General features: G+C 45.2%; 1 protein-coding gene across 1 annotated transcript in view; it reads right to left on the bottom strand.

Moving 5' to 3' along the window:
- TLL2 (tolloid like 2) overlaps positions 1–21,997 on the bottom strand; it is a 97,567-nt gene that overhangs the window by 34,012 nt on the left and 41,558 nt on the right. The window contains exons 4-9 of the mRNA XM_029920168.1: positions 20,052–20,207; positions 17,069–17,186; positions 12,475–12,653; positions 11,406–11,511; positions 3,594–3,718; positions 718–833 (exon numbers count right to left, since the gene is read on the bottom strand). Of these exons, the coding sequence (XP_029776028.1) occupies positions 718–833; positions 3,594–3,718; positions 11,406–11,511; positions 12,475–12,653; positions 17,069–17,186; positions 20,052–20,207 (800 nt within the window). The remainder of the gene's footprint in view (positions 1–717; positions 834–3,593; positions 3,719–11,405; positions 11,512–12,474; positions 12,654–17,068; positions 17,187–20,051; positions 20,208–21,997) is intronic.

Here is a 21,997-nt window from a genome sequence, read left to right on the forward strand (position 1 = left end):
CCAAAGGCTTGTGCTCACTCAGAGCTTGCATAGCCCCTAGACCTCACTCCAGGTGCCCAGATCCTGGAGGCCTCTGCCCAAATCGCCCTGAGCCTACTTCCAGAGCACGCAGACATCTCTGCCCTGAATCCACTCTCCTGAGGGTAGACAGCACCCCTAACCAGTCCACTTCTACTGGGGGGCAGCCAAGGAATAGCTGTTTGCAAGGTAGGAATACAGTGTGTTCGGGAGCGTGGGCTGAAGCGGCACCTCGGCTGCTCCTGAGATGGAACAGGGGGCTGAGAAGAGAAGGAGGGGCCGGCTGTGGGTTGAGGGCTAGCTCGCCCCATACTGCTACCTCCCAGAGGAACATTCTGAGGTGACAAGAATCCTACACTGGATCCTTGCCTTCTGAGGCGTTCTGATGGTGTATGTATCAGGCCAGAAGGATACAGTATACTTTGTTTTACAAACTGTGAGCTTGATTTATAATGCATGTGGACATTTAGTTATAGGCATCCATTTGTATGGGTCATCCTGGTTGAAAGCAAAAAATAATCAAGAAATAAATAATTAAGAATAAAGAACTAAAGGATGCTAAGCAAGCTAGCACAGCACCTGGCACACAGTGGGTGCTCACAACAGCTGCTGTCACTACGATTAATAACAGTACAATCCCCCACACCTCACACAACTCAAAGAAAGTGATGTCATTTCCTGAGGAGGTTTCACACCTACCTTTTCCCCTGGAGTGACCGATATCCGCCAGACACAGTGGGAATAAGAAGGGTAGCCGTTTGGGAAACCAGGTGCAGAAAAGTTCCCTGTTGAGTCCTGCAGGGTCTCCCCACACGCTGCGCAAGCAAAACAACAATGTGATTCCAGCACACGCCCCCCGCCCCACCTCAGCAGCTCCCTGCGCCAGGCCGCTGCGCACACACAGCCCTTGACCAGCCAAAGCCCTCGGAACGCACTGGCCAGAAACTGGTCAGGCAGATTGACAATTTTTTTTCTGGCTAGTAAAGTGAAAATAGGGTCTGGGCATGAAAATGTAATACCCAGGCCTTTCTCCTAAGGCTCCCAGGATATGGTGGGCAAGTTTCCCAGCCTTGCTGGGCCTTAGTTTTCTTATCTGTAAAATGGGCAGGCCCTGCCAGGAGGTTAATGAAATGGATCAGCTCAGTGCTTGGCACAGAGTGAGTGCTCCACACATAGCAGGCGTCATTATATTATGACTAGTAAAGGCGCCTGGGTGGCTCAGTCGGGTAAGGATCTGACTTCCGCTCAGGTCATGATCTCACAGTTTGTGAGGTCAAGCCCCATCTCAGGCTCTGCGCTGACAGCTCAGAGCCTGGAGCCTGCTTTAGAGTCTCAGTTTCCCTCTCTCTGTCCCTACCCCACTCATGCTCTCTCTCTCTCTTTCTCTCTCAAAAAATTAACATTAAAAAATAATAATTATGACTAATAATATCTGTGGCAGAGATCATATAAAAGTACAAGTAGAAGGGGCATCTGGGTGGTTCAGTCAGTGAAGCATCCGACTTCAGCTCAGGTCATGATCTCATGATCTATGAGTTCGAGCCCCGCATCAGCCCCAGGCTGACAGCTCAGGGCCTGGAGCCTGCTTCTGATTCTGTGTCTCCCTTTCTCTCTGCCCCTCTCTTGCTCCTGCCCGCTCTCTCTCTCTCTCTCTCTCTCTCTCTCTCTCTCTCAAAAACAAATAATAAACATTAAAAATAATTTTTAAAGTACAAATAGGTGAAGCAACAAGAAAAAGAAAACACTTTGAAACACATTTCAGCTATTAGTTTGAATCTTGCCTCTTCTTTTTCTGCTACCTATTTCTGAATGAGCTACCAAATAAATAGTCAAGAAAACAGAAAAATGATGAGAGGTATGGGAAGCTGGGCTACTCTACAGTAGGCCATTCTGCCCTTGAATATTGGAGGGCTGTCTGGTCATAAGTCTAGAACCTAGTTCTTACGTATGTGAAAAATATTTCCTCTGTCCTTAAAAAAAAAAAAGTACCTGCGGCTTCCTTACCTCCTTCCCCCTCTTGGTTCTGAACCCAAACCCCTCCTCCTATGGGGTCATCCCCAAAGTGTGGGAAACAAGCATCCTTATGCATCTTCTCCTACATGCAATTCAACCTTCATTGGGCAACTACCCCCGCTTTCAGTTACTACTTGAAAGTACTGGAAGCTGCAGTTTTGGAGCCGCAGGAAGGAATAGCGGAGAGTGGCCTGTCAGCCTCAGGAAATCCTGGATGTTGGGGCTTCCATATCGTGTTACTGAACAACTGCCAGGCATCATGAGGATTATGCCCGGCAGTCAACACCCCCAAGGGTTCTATGGAAATCATTTTAGAATAATCATCAACATTCTGCAAGAATAGATACCTTACTATAAGGCTCCATGGTATTTACCAGCTGCCTCCAATCCTTTTGGGAAGTAAGAAGCATATATGTTATAACTAAATAAATACTATGGCATTTCCCAGGGAATGCTTTAAGGTTTCTCGTTCAGTTCAGCAAAGTTATATGATACGTGTGTCCTGCATTTCAGTCCTAACACACCCCCAGATGACTAATGGCTGGATGGACATATTTCTTAGTGTTTTGTGATGGGCCAAACCCCACCCAGACCTTTGTGTGTCCTGTGATCCCGCCTAGTAGGGCAATGTGATAGCCTAGATTGTCTAAGATGGCCCTATGTCAAACATTCTGCACCATGATCAAACTGTGTCTGGTCTGGGGAGCTGGAAAATGTTATTGGACCTGTTAGTAATGAATTTCCTTCTTCCTTTCCAAAGTGCTGAATTGAATTCTCTCCCATCAGTGGCAAAAACCTAGCTGCTATAACTAATGCTTTGCCCCGAAGCTCAATAATTTAAAGGGGTCAATGTGAGCTCACTTCTAGGGCAGCAGGGTGGGGTGGCGGTGGTGGTGATACTGAACCAAGGGAATAGAAGGCAAAGAGGGCAAATTTCAAGAGGAGGAACACTTGTGGATAGACAGAGAAACAGACACCTTCTCAGACCCCAGTGTACTGTCCAGTCTTCGATGGCAGATTTCTAGCCAATGGTCAGCACCCTAGATGGCTAGGAAAACCCCACGACCTAAGACATAACCTCATTTCCAGCACTGAGTATTTGGGAAGCTGACTCCCACCCTTCTAAAAACACTCTCCTTCATTCACTGTCTTTCTGCAAAACCCTTGGTCTTTATTTTGTCAAATCCATACCTCCTGTTCCCATAGGAAGGAGAGGAGATTTCACAGTTACAGGGTACACACTGCATTGGGCCCCTTCACTGTTGTCGCACTATGCTTTTTTCCTCTTCGGAATATCAGGCCTTTGCCAAAGAATTCCAGAGATTCCCACAAATTAAACCGTGAGCTCCAAGACCTATCATTTGTGCCACTGCTGGCAACCCCCTCCCCATGTGGGCTTCTACATTGTTGAAAACCTCCATACAGCAGCATACCAGAAAGTAGAGCAACGTCTCCGCGTTCCCCACACTGTTTTTCCCAGCAAGGGGCAATGTTGGCAAAGGGTGGCCGAGTCATGCTCCATGGGTGCTACAGAGGCCCCCGGGACGCCCCAGGATTGTTACCTGGGCATTTGTACAGCTTCCTGGCTTGGGCTATGTCTCCCTGACTGAGCCGCACGCGCTGACCAATGGTTGGCCTGACGCCATTGTCGTCTCGACGGGGGAGGATGGTGTCTAAGAAAACTCCTCTATAGGAAGAGAAGAGAGAGAGAAATGAGAAAGAAAAGTCAAGGCTGTCTGGCTGGCCATTCCGGAACTCACAGTGTTCATTTCCTTGCCCATAAGCCCATCGACATGCCCAGCCCTTCGACAGCTTCTCCGTAGGCTGGTATGACTGAAACGCTTGCTTTACTCATCCTGGCATTTGGGTGTTCCATTTCATGAGCTGCTTACTCACTTTCCAATGGGAAGATGACTCTGCCAAGTGTGCCAGTTTGCCCTAGTCCACTGGCTTAAGGGCTTCCTTACTGACATGTACCGTGTGTTTCCACAAAGCCCCTGGCAGGTCCAGGCCCTGGACTGCCACATCCTACGACTTCAGGGAACAACATGCAGAGAGACTGAGGTGTGAGTGGTGCCCCCCGGAGTTGTGCAACAGCCACTACTGAGCATGGATCAGTCTTAGAGAGGCTCCAGAGGGAGCCTAGGATCCAGCACAGAGTGAGGCTCTCAGGAGCTGGTCAATAAGTGCTGCTTGGGGTGGCTCAGTCGGTTAAGCTTCTGGCTTCGGCTCAGGTCATGATCTCATGGTTTGTGGGTTTGAGCCCTACATCGGGCTCTGTGCTGACAGCTAGCTCAGAGCCTGGAGCCTGTTTCAGATTCTGTATCTCCCTCTCTCTCTGACCCTCCCCTGCTCGTGCTGTCTCTCTCTCTCTCTCAAAAATAAATTAAAAACATTAAAAAAAAATTTTTAAGTGCTCCTTGATGGGTTGGTGAGTAATGGGAATCAGAGTTTGGGGGTGTCTTTCTGGCAAAGGGGATAATCAGATGGAAAGTGAGATGAATGTAGAGAACCAAGTTGAGAGAGTCCTAGTCTAGAATTTTCTATGAAAGGCCTGGCTCTGCCACCTGGGTGAGCTTGGACAAGCCCCTTCCCCTCTCTGAGCCTCAGCTGACTTCTCTAACAGTAAGAGAGTGGCCTAGACAGACACAGCAGCCCCTTACGGCTCTAACATCCTATTCTACTCCCACATGAATGAAATCTAAAATGACCAAAAACAGACGAGCAGACACCAGGATGCCTCGCTGAGTACTGGCCCTGTTCACACCTCCATGATGTGGGCGTGGTTGATCGCTACCTGAGCCTCCTTCTCTGCTTCCAGACCCCCAGTGGGAGACCCATCCTGGAAGGTAAAGGCCTCCCTTCAAATCAGATCCTTCTCCAGTTACCAGTTTCTTCCCTCCCTTCTCAACCAGGCTTCTGGAAAGAACAGATCCCATTCTCTGTCTAGAGACAGATGCTGTCTGGTCAACAACTTGGATGGACACCTGTTGACCCCCACCTGCCCTCTCTTACGGCACTGACAATTTTCTGCTCCTTCCTTCCTCAGACTCTCTTACCCTGGTGTCCAGGGCACTGCTGTCTCTACGCAGCAATTAGCATCCACTTCTGCTCCCCACTTCATGCTTTCCTTTGGGTGTCTGCCCTCTCTCTCTCCCTCCCCTCTCCTGCTCCACCTGCAACTCTGGGTTTTACCTGTTGCCAATAGATTCACAGAGAGTTCTCTGATTCTGACCCCAGAACCGTCAACCAAGCCCCAGATGCCTGGTGACCCCTTCACTACACTGTCCTATGGGTCTCATATCCATGCTCATTCCATGAATCTTGTCTCCCAAGAGTGAATCTGAAGATGCCATGCCACCGTCTATTGTGCCTTGAATCCATGCCCTCCTCCCCGTTCCTGACCATGGCCTTAGCTCAGGCAAACAGCACCCCCTTTCTGAATTCTTCCATGTAGCTTCTTAACCGGCCGCCCTCCCTGTAGACTCAGTCACCTCCACATGTGCCTACAATAGTGCAACGTGATTGTCCAGAAATGCAAGGGCAGGCTTGTGTCCTCTCCACTTAGAAGCGTCCCCTGACATCTGATCACCACCTGATCCCCAGGCCCTTGGCTCACTGGCCTTTGCCTTCCTCTTCGGCTACTTCTCCTGACACCTCCACCCCACTTGGTAGCTTAGGCAACACCTAATTTCTGTTGGCCCCAAACATGCCCTTATGAAGGCTGTCCTCTGCTGAGGCTGCCCCCTGCCCTTCTCGTCCACTAGCAAACTCCCGTTCATGCACCAAAACCCCATCAGATGGCTTTCCCTCCTAAAAGTCTTCTGGAACCCCTTTTACCCCTGCTATCCTGAGTTACTCATTCCCTCCTCTGGGCTTCCTCTGGCCTTATTTGTCTAGTCTCTTCTTATCATACTGTATTGTCTTTTGTGAAGGATATTTGTCGTCTCTGCTAAATAGTAAGTTCCTCAAGCAAAGAGGCTGAGACCTTCATCTTTATGCCCTCAGGGACTGGAGCACGACAGGTCAAGAAATACTTGTTGAATTAAATTATGTAACCAAGGTAGGGCAGTGTCTTCAAAAAATTTTGTGAAATAATTTATACCTAAAGGACATGCGAAAATGCACATTACCTAGTTATTAGCTCCACTGTCCCTTCTCCTCCCTCTCTCCCTCTCTCTCTAAAATATTTCCTTTCCCCTAAATCCTGCACTGCCTTGGAAAATATATATGATTCCTATTTCTTGCTGGTTACATGTTTTATTATTTTTCTGGTTTTGCATATACGTTTTCTAAATCAGACTTCAATCTCACTTTCTTTCCAACATAAGCAAGCAAGAACCTAGATCATCTGCCGATTCCCTTTTAAGCATCCCTATCCCCAACCTTTAACCACCTGGCCTGTCCTTCTTGATTTCCCATCCCCTTATCTCTGGGTCCAGTGCCTTCTAGAGAAACTTTAGGGGAACACTTGTTTTCCCTCACTGACTTCGCCAAATTTTTAACCACAAGTAATGACTCTACATAAAATTCTAAATCCAGTCACCTACTAAATCTAAAAGGGGGCACTTCTACCCTAACATAAAATGGGCCCATTTGTAATAATTTTCTTGATTCCCCTGAGGAAAGAAATTTTGCTGCCCAAAATGCAGAGCTCACCACCATCCCTTAGCAACCCAGGCCAACCAGCCCTGCTGAAGACCACAGCACATAGGTGACTCCGCCAGTGGGATGCTGTGTGGAGAACGTGAGCTCCCACTGAGCATTCGGACCTGCTGTGCCAGGCCCAGGCCTGAGCACCTTACCTGCACCATCCCATTTAATCCTCCCAACACCCTAGGCCACTTCCATTCTTATTAGGGCTTCCTCCCCACAGGTGAGAAAAAGCCTGCAGAGCGTAAGTGACTCTCCCAGAGCACAGGGCTAGTAACGGAGAGCCAGCCCTGGACCCCAGGCAGGCCTGGAGCCCATTTCCCAGCATCCTCCTCCTTCCAGCCAGTGTGCCGGCTGCTCAAGAAACAATAGGCTTTAATGGGTGCTAGAAAAATGAAAGAGCTCAGAACGTGGGAGACTTTAAAAACTGAAACAGCAGGAGCAATATCAGCTCATACTCGGACAGCTCTTTGGGGCTGGGACTCCCTCCTTGAGGTGTCCCTGATCTGCCAGCATGATGACAGGCTCTGGAAGATATTTACTACAAGAGGCGTCCCCCGAATGATCCACAGCAGTGACATCCCCCTTTTATGTAGGACCACTCTTAGCACTGACATTCTGCTAAACTAAGAAGGGGTTTGGCAGATGCTTTAGGGAAAAAAAGCTGTCGGCTCTGAGCTATCCAAAGACGCCCCTGTATCACAGATCTGACTCCTCAGCTCCTGGACCCTTGCCCGACGAAACCTCCAAACACATCACTCTCCACAGCCCAGGTCCAACCAAGGGGGAGAGGGAAGGACTGCAACAAACCAGAAAATAAAGTCGGAAGGAGTCAGATCAATTGTAAAGACGCACGAAGTCTAGGTTTCCCATCGGCAGGAAGAGTAGTTGTCTCTGGATGAGCAAATGCTCGATAGGCCATTGTCGGCTCTTTTATAGACTCAGAGATGAAGCACAGGCTGGCTCCCGGGGATATGCAGCCGGGAGCAAGGACATGGAGTTAAGGATTGGGAAACTTGACAAAAGGTGGACCAGGAAAGACCATTAGTAAGGATGTCACTGATAAATGTCCCACTGAACAAAGTTGTTTCCTGAAAATCCAAGCAGAAAATTGGCAGGAAAGATGATGAAGGGATCCACTTGCCACAAAACCACTTTGCCAAAGTCATCCTGATCCCTGGGGCAGGGGTGAGAAGGTAGCTGTGGTAGAAGGTTAAAATGATGAAGCACCCTCCTAATGCCCATAGCCTTCGCCTTGCACCTGGCTCTGGCCAATGGAATGTGACAGAAGTGCTGTGCTGAAAGTTCTAGAGCCTGGGTCTTAGGAGTCTTGCAGCCTCCCAGCTTGTCCTTTAGGAGCCCTGAGTTCCAATGTGGTGAGGAGCCCGGTCCAGCCTGTCAGAAGTTGAAAAGACCACAGAGAGGAGAACCCAGAGGTCCCAGGGGATAGGCAACACAATGGCCAGACATGGCACTGGCCATCCTGGACTTCCCAGCCTAGTCACTTTGTCAAATGACTACTGCTGTGGGAATGATCCCACGCAAAACCAGGTAAGAATGAGTCAGAATAACCCACAAACTCACAAAAAATAAGTTGCTGTTGTAAGCCATTACGCATGGGGGTAGACTCATCATGGTAGTAGAAGGAGAAGTTTGCCTTCCTTCCAAGACTTCATGGGAGCTGCTGAGCTCCTACCTGGCTGCCTAACCCACCCGTGTGCTGCCCCTTGCCAATCTCCCTCTGAGGGCTTCTGGGTACTCTTGATGGGGAACTATCATTTCATGGGTTTGGTCCATGGGCTTCCACTGCTCAGTCTGATAAACTGCTCCACATTGTCAACAGTGTCATTAATGGTTATCACTTTGAGGGGCGAAAGGGATGGCACTATGAGCTAGAGATCACAGGAAAAAAAAAAAGGAGATTTATTTTTCTTAAAAGAAAAACAAGAAAAGAAATGCTGGTCCCAGAAGACACTCTGCATTCTTGCTGTGGCATCTGGTTTCAGAGCTTTTCCTAGTAACTGGCATACGGCATACAGGCACCAATGAGGCAGTGCAGTTCCTATGGCCCATTGGAAGTAATTTAGCCCAACCCCCCTGCACAGGAGATGCCTGTAGATTCTTCTTATGAAGTGACCACCACATCTGTGGGTATGTGGACAGAAACACAATGACAATAATGGAAATTTCTTCCTTCACCTCCTCCCTAGCACTGCAGATCTCCCTGTCTTCTTTGATTCACCCATTAGCTTTTTCATTTAAGAACTATTTATTGATGGGGCGCCTGGGTGGCTCAGTTGGGTAAGCGTCCAACTTCAGCTCAGGTCATGATATCACAGTTCAAGGGTTCGGTTCATGGGTTCGAGCCCCATGTCAGGCTCTGTGCTGACGGCTAGCTCAGAGCCTGGAGCCTGTCTTCAGATTCTGTGTCTCCCTCTCTCTCTGACCCTCTCCTGCTCATGCTGTCTTTCTATCTCTCAAAAACAAATAAGAACAATAAAAATTAAAAAAAAGAAATATATTGAACACCTACTCTGTGCCAGTCACCGTGGTAGGTGCTGGAGACTAGAGGAGAGGATGCCCTCAAAGATCTCAGTCTAGTGAGTGAGGGGGGATATAACAGGTACCTAAGATTAGATGAATTTGTAATAAAAATTAATAGGCAAATTATAAAGCAATATGAAGAGTCACTACAGCTATGGAAAACAAGACCCAAACAAAGTACAACCTTCTCACTTGGGCCAACTTGACAGTGATTCTCTACAAAATTAATACTTTGTCTCTACTTGGCCTGCCACCCCTGGGGCTGATGTACTGTGGTCAGATTTTCCTACACCATTTCCCGAACCTTCAAGGCAACCCAGCCCCCACACCCAAGCATCCCCGCTCTGACCTTTGCATGGTGGGCTCTCATCCTGCCCACCCTATTGTTTTTTAGATACCCCAACAAACCCCCAGGGTAGGTCCTTCAAAGTCTCCCTTCCCAACGTGGGAAGAGGAAGCTTCGAATGTCCATATGACAACGAATGAAGGGTATCTGTTAGTGCCTCGCCCTCTGCACCAGATTACGAAATTACAACAGGAAATGTTCGAGCTGGAAGGGGCTCAAAGAACATCTAGTCCAACCATCCATCCCATGAGGAAATTGATGACCAAGGAAGTGGAGATTTAACCCAGCACAAAGCTATCCATAACTACTGTCTATACCTCCCTCAATAGCACACTGCATGAGCACATTCCGAGGACTGGAATCCAGTCTTTGACTCTCAATCCAGTGGTCTCTTTGTTACATGGGGCACCTCGTATCCTCTGATAAGGAGCCAGGAGAAGAGTAATGAAAACAGGTTGGGCCACTCCGATGTCAGTTGTTCAAAGATTCTGATGTTGACAAAACTCCACCCGTTAGAGCTCTGGAGAGATGCCCCAAGGGTGCAGGATGGAGATCATAACTAAATCAGCTGTGTGGCCAGAAGGACAGCACCACCCTCCCCCCACAACTGGGAACCTGAGATGTTGAGGTTCGGAGGCTCTCTCCCACAGCTCCAGGACCTCATCAACAGCATGCTTTCAAGCAGACCTACCCAAGAGCTGTGTGTCTCCTGAAAGAATCGTTTCCTTTGATCTTTATGGACATGGCAAATTATGAAATGGATTGTTTCCTTCTTTGCTATAACTGCTAAGAGGCACAGGGCAGGATTTGCTGCCAGTCTGACCAAAGTGGGCATGAATTTCTGGCATATATTCTGAACAGACAGTTGGTTCCAAGCTTCAGGGCAGCTGTTTTCCCCTCCCCCATCCTCGTTTCCTCATTTACTTGTTTCTTGATGTCCTCTGTATATACTGGAAACCCCATCAAATCTTTTGTTTTTTGAGAAATTAAATAGATAAGTAGAAAGCAGACAAGTGGGTTTTAAGAGGAAACAGGAAAAAAGTGGAAAGAGAGAACATTTGCCTTGTATCTCCTTTAACTCAGGAGTGGAAACACCCACAAAACTGGGATTCGTGGGGGGACACTTCTATATACAAAACAGTCACATGGTCTAGAAGCAAGGGCAATATTGGAAATACTTAACACCCAGTCGACCACAGCAATAACTCATCAAAACAGATCCTGCCGATGCCGGCTGTAAAGCACCGCCCGGCCATACCTGGGTATGCCAGCTACCATTGAGTGTGGCAAGCAGGCAGGAAACCTGAATCTTTGTTCTCATTCTGACCCCAGTTCTCATTCTGTGCCCTCGAGCTGGCTGGAGCCTCATTTTCCTCACTTCTAAAATGAATCCCTGATTTACAACCCTCCCAGCTCTCATATGGTCTAGCTTCCAATAAACCACACCTCTTTAAGAGACCTGGTAAGCACCACCAACCAGGCTTACATCAAGGACGTGCTTTAGAAGACTCCCCCACCCACTGGAAATTTTACACAGAGCCCCTAAGTTATTATCCCGGCCAACCTCTCGATAATTTCCCCTTTCCAGTTTGCTGCCTGTGACATTAGGGCATGATGGAACACCAGCTTCACAATGGGATTCAATCTTATTAGCGGGAACCTGATTAGATTATATTTCACTGCAGCCCAGAGGCCACTGTATTTCAAGGACAGACAGGCCAACTGTGCTAAGAGCATGCAGAGACCCACTCTCCGCAGACCTCCAGGAATCCGACCCAAGCCTGCGGCAGGCACAGTAAAACACAGATGAGGCATAAGCATAGATTCCGACCTTGAGAAAGTGTTCCGGGCGTAGTGCATGATGCTGTCAAAGTCGTAGGTCTCCCCCAGAGAGCTCACTTCCCCAGCTTCCATTTTTAAGAAATTATACTCCTGACCTGTGACACAACACTCTGTTAAGGCCTTTGAAAACCAAGGCAGGTACCTGAAAGGAGGCAGAGGGGGGAGAAGGAGGGCCCATAGCAACTTGGGAGAGCTCTGGTAGCCCAAACAACAGGGCTGTGGTCGTTCTCATTGTTTTTAACAGACTGGAAATTTAAAACTTCGAACAGCCCTGTTCTCCCAACCCCACCACCCAGCCCCTCCCCAAGTGCCCCTCGAAACTCTTATACTAAGTTTGTAGGCAGGTTCAATGTTAATCTGATTGTTCTAAAAACTTAGAAAAAAATCTCTGATCTTGCTACTAAAGAACAAACAAAAAATCAAAGAGTTGAGCTCAATTCCAAATAGTTCACAATTCAGACCCTTGAAAGCATTTTAAGGCAACCATATTATTCAACCAGCTAGTTTCATGTTCAACATAGACTTCTATATAAAATTATTTAATATAAGAAGTGGTTTTTGTTTTTGCTTTTTTTTTTTTTTGGTCTAAACACTGTCTGCCTAGGGGCAGAATATTTCCAGGCCAAAATACTACTTTTACATGTATCTGAGTTTCAAAAGGATGGGCTGCTGAAGTCAGCAAAAGTGACTCTCATAAACGCAACGAGGAGAGAACTTTTTTTGGGAGGCGGGGGGCTCATCAGCCTTGATGCTGCAAGTTACTCTGGTCCATTCCATTCCTTTAGGAAATGGGGTTGGATTTCATTGTCCTTTTACAACATGGGAAGTCATTTCATTTCTGCTGTAACCTACAAGCTATGGCAGACGACCTCCCAGGAAGGACCACAAATGACAGTGGCAGTGCTGGTGACAAATGTCTGCACAGTAGGGTTGCTGCCTCCTTACTTAACAAGTGAGCATTGGTCGGGTCCCTGAAAGCCCTCTCCTTTACTCCTGCCTGACCCAGTGGACGGCACCTTCCTGGCCGGTGGCTTCCAGACTCGACACTGGCTCCTTACCTGGCTGGATGTTTTCTCTGATGATGGTGACATGCTGGTCTCTGTCGGGCCGGGTGTGTTCATGCCAGAACCCAACCACATGGCCCAACTCGTGTGCCACAATGCCAAACTTGTCACAGTTTTTCCCAATGGATATAGCCTGCGGGCCTCCTCCTCGGCGTCCAACATAGGAACAGCAGCTGCACAGTTGCAGAAATACCAGGTCAGCCACTCAGAGGATAGGAAGAGTCAAATGCCCTCTCCCATGCGTGTGATTGTGTGATTGTGTGTGTGTGTGTGTGTGTGTGTGCGCACGCATGCAGGCACGCGCGCACACAGGCTCATCTAAAAGAAACAGACTTTCAGAGCTGAAAGCACACTCCTGGTCCAAGTTACCTCCCAATACAGAAATTCCCTCCAAAAACTGTTCTCCTTTTTGGTGGTCACAGATCCACTTGAGAACCCAAAGAAGATAAGGCTTCTCTTCCTGGAATAAAGCCCGTACCCTGCTAGCCTTGCCCCCGCTAGTCTCTCCGGAATCATCTCTGCTGACGAGGAAAGGAGTTAGCTGAGTTTCTGTAAAACACAGTACCCTTGTCAGAAAAGCCTTAGAAATGACTCCCCTTCTGGGCAAAATTGCTTTTTCAAGTAACATTTATTCCTAACATATTATTATATATTATTCCTAATACAGAAAGGTGTAAGAAAAGAAATAAAAATGGCCCACAACCCCACCACGTCTATCATCCAGCTAACCTCTGTCAAACATTTAAAAAAAAAATTTTTTTTAATGTTTTATTTATGTTTGGTACAGAGAGAGAGACAGAGCATGAGAGGGGGAGGGGCAGAGAGAGAGGGAGACACAGAACCGGAAGCAGGCTCCAGGCTCCGAGCTAGCGGTCAGCACAGAGCCCGACGCGGGGCTCGAACCCACGAACGTGAGATCTGACCTGAGCCGAAGCCGGAGGCTTAACCGACGGAGCCACCCAGGCGCCCCAGACATTTTTTAAAAATACATGTTCTGGGGCACCTGGGGTCTCAGTCAGTTAAGTGTCTGACTATTGATTTAGGCTCAGGATTCGAGCCCCACGTCAGTCTTTAGGCTAACAGCAAGGGGCCTGCTTGGGATTCTCTCTCTCGCTCTCTCTCTGTCCCTACCTTGCTTGTGTACGCTCTCTCTAAAAAAAAAAAAATAAACATTTTTAAAAAGTGTGTGTTCAAAAGATTCAAGTATTAAGTCTCTCACCCCACCTCTAATCTCTTCACCCAAAGACAACCATTGTTAACAGTTTCTTAGATACCCTTCAGAAAAATTAGATATACATATTTTTTATTATAAAATGCACTATGTACATCATCTTTAATTTGTACCTTTTTTCCTCCTTAGTGTAGAGATCTTTTTATAACTCGCATACAGACCTCCTTCATTCTTTTCAAAGCAACGTAGTACTAAATTTTCTTTAATCAGACTCCCATTAGTGTACATTTGGGCTGATTCCAATCTTTACTATTTAAACAATGGCTTATGGGAGAGGAATACAAAACAAACAACAGCAAGCAAGACAAATAAATGGTTGGAATCTTGTTTGTAGCATTAGGATTGAGAGATAAAAGGGTACACGCATTTGAGATTTGATAGACACTATCAAAGTGCAATCCCCAAATGTTGGGTCTACTTAAATGCCCACTAATAGTATATTTAAAAGCCCTATTTCCATACAACCTGGCCAACACTGGCTTTACCAAATTCTTTTTGTCAGTTGGATAGGTGAAAAATGGTATTTCACTGTATTGAGATTGGGTAGTTTTCCATGTTTTCTAGGACATTTGTATTTTTTTTTTTCCCTGTGAGCTACGTGATCACATTTTCCCCCCATGTTCTTTCGGGCTGTCCAACTTTCTATGATTGATATGTAAGAACTCTTTGTGAATTAAGGAAACAAGTCTTTTGATTGTCAAATGTATTGCAAATATTTTTCTCACTTAGTTTCTCAGTTTGCTTTTTTGTTTTATGTATTGTTTTGGTTTGTTTACACCATATATAATTTTTAAATTTCACTGTATGGAATGTCTTCAGTTTCTTACAGCCTGCTGGGAAAGGCCATCTACCTGCCAAGTTTATAAGTAAAATCCACTCTTGCTTCTCTCATAACAAAATAATAAAAATTTAAAAATAATTTTGAAATCTCCTTTCTTTCCTTTTCTTTTCATTTCTTTATGTTTCCTTTAAAGATCCAGCTAGAATCATTTTGATGTAAGAAGTGAGGTAGGAATCCAGCTTTATTTTTTTCACAACAAGCTACCTATCTCAGTATTAAAATATCCCAAATGACTAATCCAGCTTTCTCTCACTCATTTAAAATGCTACCTAAATTCGTGTATAGGCATATTCATTTTAAACTCTTCTATTCAATTCCAAATGGTTTTAATTATTACGATCTTCATTTGCATTTTAAATCCGAGGTGTTTGAACAGACCATCAGGCCACCTCCCATAAGCCCCTCTACCTCCGTCCCTTTGTCCTTGTGTTTCTTTCTCTTTCTACGCCTCTCTATCTCTCCATTTTTCTCTTTTGCACTCTCTCTTTTCCCTCTCTCTCTCTGATCTCAGCCTCTTTCTCCCTCTCTTTGTCTCTGTCTCTCTCCTTCTCTGCTGCTTATTTCTACATGGTCGTTCTTCCAGATAAACTCTAGTGTCATTTATTTAAATTGTCAAAATATGTATACACATATGCCCACATATACATAAATATAGATGTTTGAATCCAAAAGGCATGCTTTTAGAGGTTATTTTAGGGAGTCCTGCATCTTTACAATGTTGAATATTCCCATACCAGGAAGTGGTATGCATTTCCATTTTTACTTTTTTTTTTTTTAAGTGTCCTTAGAGTTTTAGCGTTTTCTTCTTATAGGTCTGGCACATTCTTGAATTTTTATTAAGTTTATTCTTAGAGATATTATTATGTTTCTATTAAAGTGATATTTTCCCATTATAGAAGTGTTTCGGACTGTTTCATTATAAGGAAAAGTAATTAATTTTTTGTTTATTACTTTTGTAATCAGTCACCTTAATAGGGTCTCCTTTTGTTTCTAATAGTTTCTCAATTGCTTTTCTGGGTTTTTAGACACAGGTCATATTAACTTAAACAATGCAAACATTGCCTTGTTCCTGTCAATACTTATCATGTATATTTCAACTATATTAGCTAGTATTTCCCAAAACATGTAAAATAATTGTGGTGATCATGAACACCTTTGACATGTTCCTGATTCTAACAGAAATGCTTCTAGAATTATCATTGTTTAATCAAGTGTGGGCTCTTGGGACACGGACACATACACACACACACACACACACATTTAAGTCATAGCTCTTTAATTTAGAATTGTAGGGCTTTTATTATCTAGACATCTTGTAATATCAATCCTGATTTCTTTATGACCTAAGAGTTGTAAACAAAGAAAAAAATGGAGCTTTTCATTTACTAGGTAATGCAGGGGTGTTTATTCTACTTTTTGTCATTATGTCTAGTTTCATTGCTTTGTAATCAGAGCCTTTTAATGCTATTTCTGCCTTTGAGAATTCATTGAGGTGTTCTTAATGCTTAATATATGGACAATGTCTAAAAATGTTCGACATGCACTTAACAAAGAAAAGATGTATTATCAGATTGCTGAATCTGATAGACCCATAGGATCAACTCTTAATTACATTTTTCCAATCCTCAACAGATCTCTGCTTATTTTTTGGTCAACTTGACATTGATCTACTTGGGTTGGCAAAAATGAAATAAAGTTGCCTGCTGCTGGTGTTTCTGTCAATTTCCCCTCGAATTCCCTGGGGCTTGTTTTATGACTCTTAATGCTATGCTATTTGGTGCATAAAGATTTATGATAGTTATATTCTCACTGTAGCTTGTACTCTTTCTCATTATAAAGTGCCTCACCTCTTTTTTTAAATCACTTTCTGACTTTAAAAACAAAACAGGAATGAAACAAAAAAGACCTTGTCTATAACTAAAATTATGATCCCAGTGTTCTTTTTGTTAGCATTTGCCTGTATGCCTTCTTTTCTTTTACCCGTAATCCTTTCTGGGTCATTTTTTCCAGTAAGCATTGCATGTATACACCATGTAGTTGGGTTTAAGTATTTGAACCAGTACAGGAAACGTTTTCTTTCAGTGAGAGAGTATATCACACTTACATTTATTGGCATAACAGATACGTTTAACTAAAATCCAGGCATCTTATTGTGCGCTGTGTTTTCTGGGGGAAGTCTATAAGCCCACGGAGCTTCATCAGATTCTCAGTAGGTCGCTGACCTCAGATTGGTTCAGAACCACTTCTCCATATGAAACACCCCCAATTCCTTCAGTTGATCCTATCACAGGAGATGCAGACTCCTCATCTTCCTAGAGTCTTCTTCTTAACCCACCTACTTTGTCACCAGGTTGTGAGTTCACTGAAGGCAAGGGGAGTTTCTGACAAACCCTAGGTTGCTATTTAACACAGCTCCTTGGAATTATCTGGTTTTACAGAGAAAATTCAAGACTCACAAGTCATCAGATCTGTCTGCCTCTGATTCCGCTGAGACGGCCTTGCTTTTGCTTACTTACCCACACGTTCTGTAACTGAACACAATAAAGCTCTCTTCATCAGTCCTTTCTACGAAGGTCACACAGGTGTGCTTCTCCCAGTGTCTCATAGCCTGCTTAAAAATGGCCCTCTGGCTTCCTGAAATGAGAGGGCAAGACTCATCACCCCACTGATAGGTTCATGACTTCCCTCAATGCTGTAAGGCATGCTGACTTACAACACGCCTTCCAATGATCAAAAAAAGCTTGTCTGGGTGACCCAGAGTAGAAATGCACTAGGTATAGGGATTGCCCTTGCCAGGGATATAACTTTCTTGAATTACCAGAACTCAGTAAGGGCTTGTGGATTGGAAAAGAAGGTAAAAATAGATGCTCAGAATACCCCAAGCTCCCCAACTCGTCCTGTGAATGGAAAGTACTTAACCTAAACTTTAAAAAAATCTTCCCAGATTATTCGATTTGGAAATTTTAGGCTTTTGAAGGAGCAGCCTCATTTTATTTTACATCTACAGGAGGGTATGTCCATATGCTTTAAAAAGTTATTTTCATGTACATTCAAGCTACTTTTGCACGGGTATGTGGTGTTTTCTGGTGGATCCTTGAGCCTCATTTTGTACAAAGCCTTTGAAAACAGGCGAATTTCATACTTTCTCTGAACACGGCCTCATATTTCCTTGAATGGAGATGTGTTGAAAAATAGAACAAGAAGTAAACTGAGAGCAACAATAAAGTGGTTGTAAACGCTGGCTGATAGTTACTTACAGTCAGTAAGGACTCTTTTTAAAAAATCTATCAATCTGGGATAAAGAAGACTATTTTGATTTTGCTAGAAACAATGAGAAGGATCGAGAAAAAGAAATAGTGGTTTGGGAAGTACTAATGATGATTAGGGGTGGGTTCTGAGTTCTAGAGTCACCTTGTTGCCAAGAGCAAACAAACAAGGCACTGGGGAGGCTCCCATCATAGTCCGGAAGACATGGGTGTGGGGTCAAATTGTTGTCCCCAAAACACACATATAGAATAAAGAGTCACCTAGCTGTCCATTTTTTTTTTTTACATCTTGACACTTTTAGTTCAAATTGTTTATCTAGCTCAATCACTCACCAAAATAACAACCCCATTAATTACAGAAAAACAAAAACCATGATGTAAAGAAAATTTCTCTCTATAAAATTAATTTTGATGAAGGTTGTATACATCTTTAGTCAGAAAAGCACACCGGCTCTGAAAGAACACAGGTAAGCACCAGAGGACAAAAGTGAGTAGCGGGTCAAAATGCCAACATTTCAATCCTTTCGGCATGCTCTTTTTCTCCCAGTGGCACTGGGGGCTCCTCAAAGTGAAGTCTTGGTGGCCTTTTTATCACCAGCACCTACTTAAGTATCCAGCAAGCATCCTGGGTTGCTGCCGCATGAGAGGTGCTGCCAGGAGGGAGGGGGCCCGGAGGCACCCTGTGCTCTCCGCCAGCTCCCAGGTCCCTGTCATCCACGTCTTTTTGGTGCCTTTACTCATCAGTGGTTTTCAGGGACTCTGGGACATCTGTCTCATCAACAGCCTCCCACAGATGCCACAGAACCGCAGAGAGGAGGCCACCTCGTAGGTGCTGCCAGAATTGAGAGCCTGGAAGAGGCAGTCCGTGTGGCTTTCCACTCAGGCATCTGACTAACACTGGCCACAGGCTTCCTATGGGCATAAATGTTGAACATACGCTACTGTTCTGTTCTAGGTATTGCAGATAGAGGAATGAAAGCAAGACAGGAAAAAAAAAAAAAAGATCCCTGCTCCCATAGCGATTGGGCAGAGACAAAAAATAGGCAAAACAAAAATAAAAGTCAAACCATTTCAGGTAATGGGAAGTACTACGAAGACCAGAAAGTGGGGTGTTGAGAGTGAGTGGCTCGTGGGGTAGTGGGCACACTGAGGAGGCAAAAAAGGCCTTTTTGGGAACATGCCATCTGACCTGAGATGCCAGTGATAAGAAGAAACCACAAGAAGGTCTGGGGAAAGAATGTTCTAGATGAACAGAGGGCAAATGCAGGTGTGCTAGGGCAGCTGTGAGACGGGCATGTTCCAGAAAGGAAAGGTGCCTTGGAGGCCATGGTCAAGAGTTTCAGCTTCATTTCTAGTGATGGGGAGCCACTGGCTGACATACATATTTTAAAGACAATAATCCTGGGCGCCTGGTGGCTCAGTCGGTTAAGCGTCTGACTTTAGCTCAGGTCATGATCTCACAGCTTGTGAGTTCGAGCCAGCCATTGGGGTCTGTGCTGACAGCTCAGAGCCTGGAGCCTGTTTGCTTCTGTGTCTCCCTCTCTCTCCGCCCCTCCTTTGCTCACACTGTCTCTCTCTCTCTCAACAATAAATAAACAATAAAAAATTTAAAAAAAATAAGTAAAGAAAATAATACCAATAGCAAATATCACTATGTGCCAGGCCCTATTCTGAGTGTTTTATCTAAATTAACTCATTTAATTCTCAAAACAACACTATGGATTAGAAAATGTTTTCATCCCCATTTGCAGAAGAGGGGACTGAGGCATGAGGGGTTAAGTAATTGCCCCGGGTGTACTGCTGGCAAGCCCACAGCCCAGCCAGAGCTGGCCACTCTGGTTACTGGGTGGAGTACTGCGGGGGTGGGGGTGGTCCAGGGCGCCCGTCCAGGCAGAAGGTAGGTAAGCTGCCCTGTGCAGCTGCTCACGGCTTCCTTCTGCCTGGAGGGCTTTGCTCACACACCCTTTGTGCAAACCCTGCCTATATTTCAAGACCAGGGCCCTATGTCACCCCCCTGAACTAAGCCTTGGGGACTAAGTGACCACCTTTGAAGACACAGCCTTAACAGAGACTGCAGCTTCCCCAGGTATAGGGCACACTGGAACATTAGTAGGTAGGACTGCTGTGGCCCCAGTGTCACCCTATCCCACCTGAATCCTTCCTGGGAGGACACTGTCAGCCTAGGGACACAAAGCACCCAGCCTCACAGGAGGCCCTCACTGGGGCCACTGACCAGTGAAGTTCCCTCCGATGACGTACGGGATGACCCCTCCAGGCCATATCCTCTCTGGCCTCGAGGTTGTGGCTCTTCGGACACGCGGAGAGAAAGTCTCAGCTCTGGCTTCCGAGGTCCTGGGCCTCTGCAGAAGCATAGCACTCTCCTGGCCATCTGCAAGAGAGGCATGCTGCCGTTTACTTCACCTTGAATTCTTCTGTACATTATGGTTAAGACTATATTACTCATGAATCCGCAAAAAGGGGTGTGAAGAACATGTGTTCTGCAGGGGTATTTGGTCTGTTTAGGACTTTGAACTCCTGGGTGTTAGTAAAGGTGCCAGGCTTCTGAGGGAAGCAGGTTTGGCTTGTTGGAAGCCTTGAACAAGGCCCAGTAGGGCTCAAGGGCAGCCTGAGATCCTCAGACTCAAGTGGGCCCGGAAAAGGCTCCCTTTGGGAAGGAGCCGAGTTAGGGGTGTGCTTTCTTCTTAGCACTGGGCACATCTGAAGGAAATTATTGAGCCAGTCCCCTGCCCTGATGAAATACCCATCAATGTCGTAAATTTTGAAAACGATTTGGCCAGTCTGACAAATAGTGTGAACCAGGCTGTGATGCTGAGAAAATAAACTCTGTGCAAGACCACCCCCTGGAAAAGCCGAGCCTCGTAAAATCCCCCAACTCCTCCTCGTCTCTGGGCACAGCTGGACCTTTCAGAGAGGAATGTGCAAAAGAAATGGAGGCTCTGTTAAAGTTCTGAGTCCAAGGTGTGGCTCCCGGAAAGAGCAGAGATAGACAGGTGGGGTAAAATCGCTCAAACCGATGGCAACCAAAGAACCTAATCCACATGTCATTTTCTCCTTTATTCTTAACTTATTTTCTCTGACATTCAGACAATGTAAGGTTTTGTTTTCAAAGCCTTGAGGTCAGCAAACTATTTTCTGTAAAAGGCCAATAGTAGAAAATATTTTGAGTTTTGTGGTTAATATATTCTCTGTTGCAACTATCCAGTTCTGCCACTGTAGTGTGAGAGCAGCCATGGACAATATGTAAATGAAGGACAATGGCTGTGTTCCAATAACAGTTTATTTGCAAAAACAGATGGCAGGCTGGATGTGGCCTCCTGGACATAGATGACGAGTCCATGCTCCGAGGTATCAATTCTTTGGCATTTTGAATCCTCCTTTGGAGCCCAGTATGTGATTGGTTTTTATAAATGTTCCATATGTCCTTGGGATAATGTGCATCAATTTCCATAATTGATAGTTAAAGGGTGCTACATATGTTGTTCTCATATTCTATCTGCAAATATTTTGGCTCCTTGGAGTATCAGTTACTGAGAAAAGTGCTTTAAACATCCCTGACAACTAAGATTGTAAACTGTCATTTTCTCCTTTATTCTTAACTTCTGCTTTATGTTGTTCAAGGCTATGCTTTAAAAAAATTTTTTTTAATTTTTTTAAATTTATTTTTGAGAGACAGAGAGAGACAGTGCGAGCAGGGGAGGGTCAGAGAGAGAGGGAGACACAGAATCTGAAGCAGGCTCCAGGCTCTGAGCTGTCAGCACAGACCTCACGGACTGGACCATGAGATCATGACCTGAGCTGAAGCCGGACGCCTAACGGACTGAGCCACCCAGGCACCCTAAGGCTATGCTTTTTAATACAAGCAAAAGATTGTTCAAGGCTCCTAGTGAATTATTTCTTTCATCATTAATGACCCTCTTTATCTGCAATACTGTTCATCCGTAATAAAGATTATTTTGGCTGATATTGATATTACTATATCAGTTTTATTTTGATTAGTGTTTGCCTCATATAGCTTTTTTGCACTCATTTATTTTTGATGTGTGTAATTATGCTTTTTTAAAATTGAGTCATTCAACAGGTGTTATTCTGTGAGTAAACTGCACTTCCCACAACAAACAATAAAAGAAATTTTGCAATAGTCATAATGTTGAGGTTCAA

Source organism: Suricata suricatta, chromosome 2 (assembly GCF_006229205.1).
Source record: "Suricata suricatta isolate VVHF042 chromosome 2, meerkat_22Aug2017_6uvM2_HiC, whole genome shotgun sequence".
In the NCBI taxonomy this organism is placed as follows: Eukaryota; Metazoa; Chordata; class Mammalia; order Carnivora; family Herpestidae; genus Suricata; species Suricata suricatta.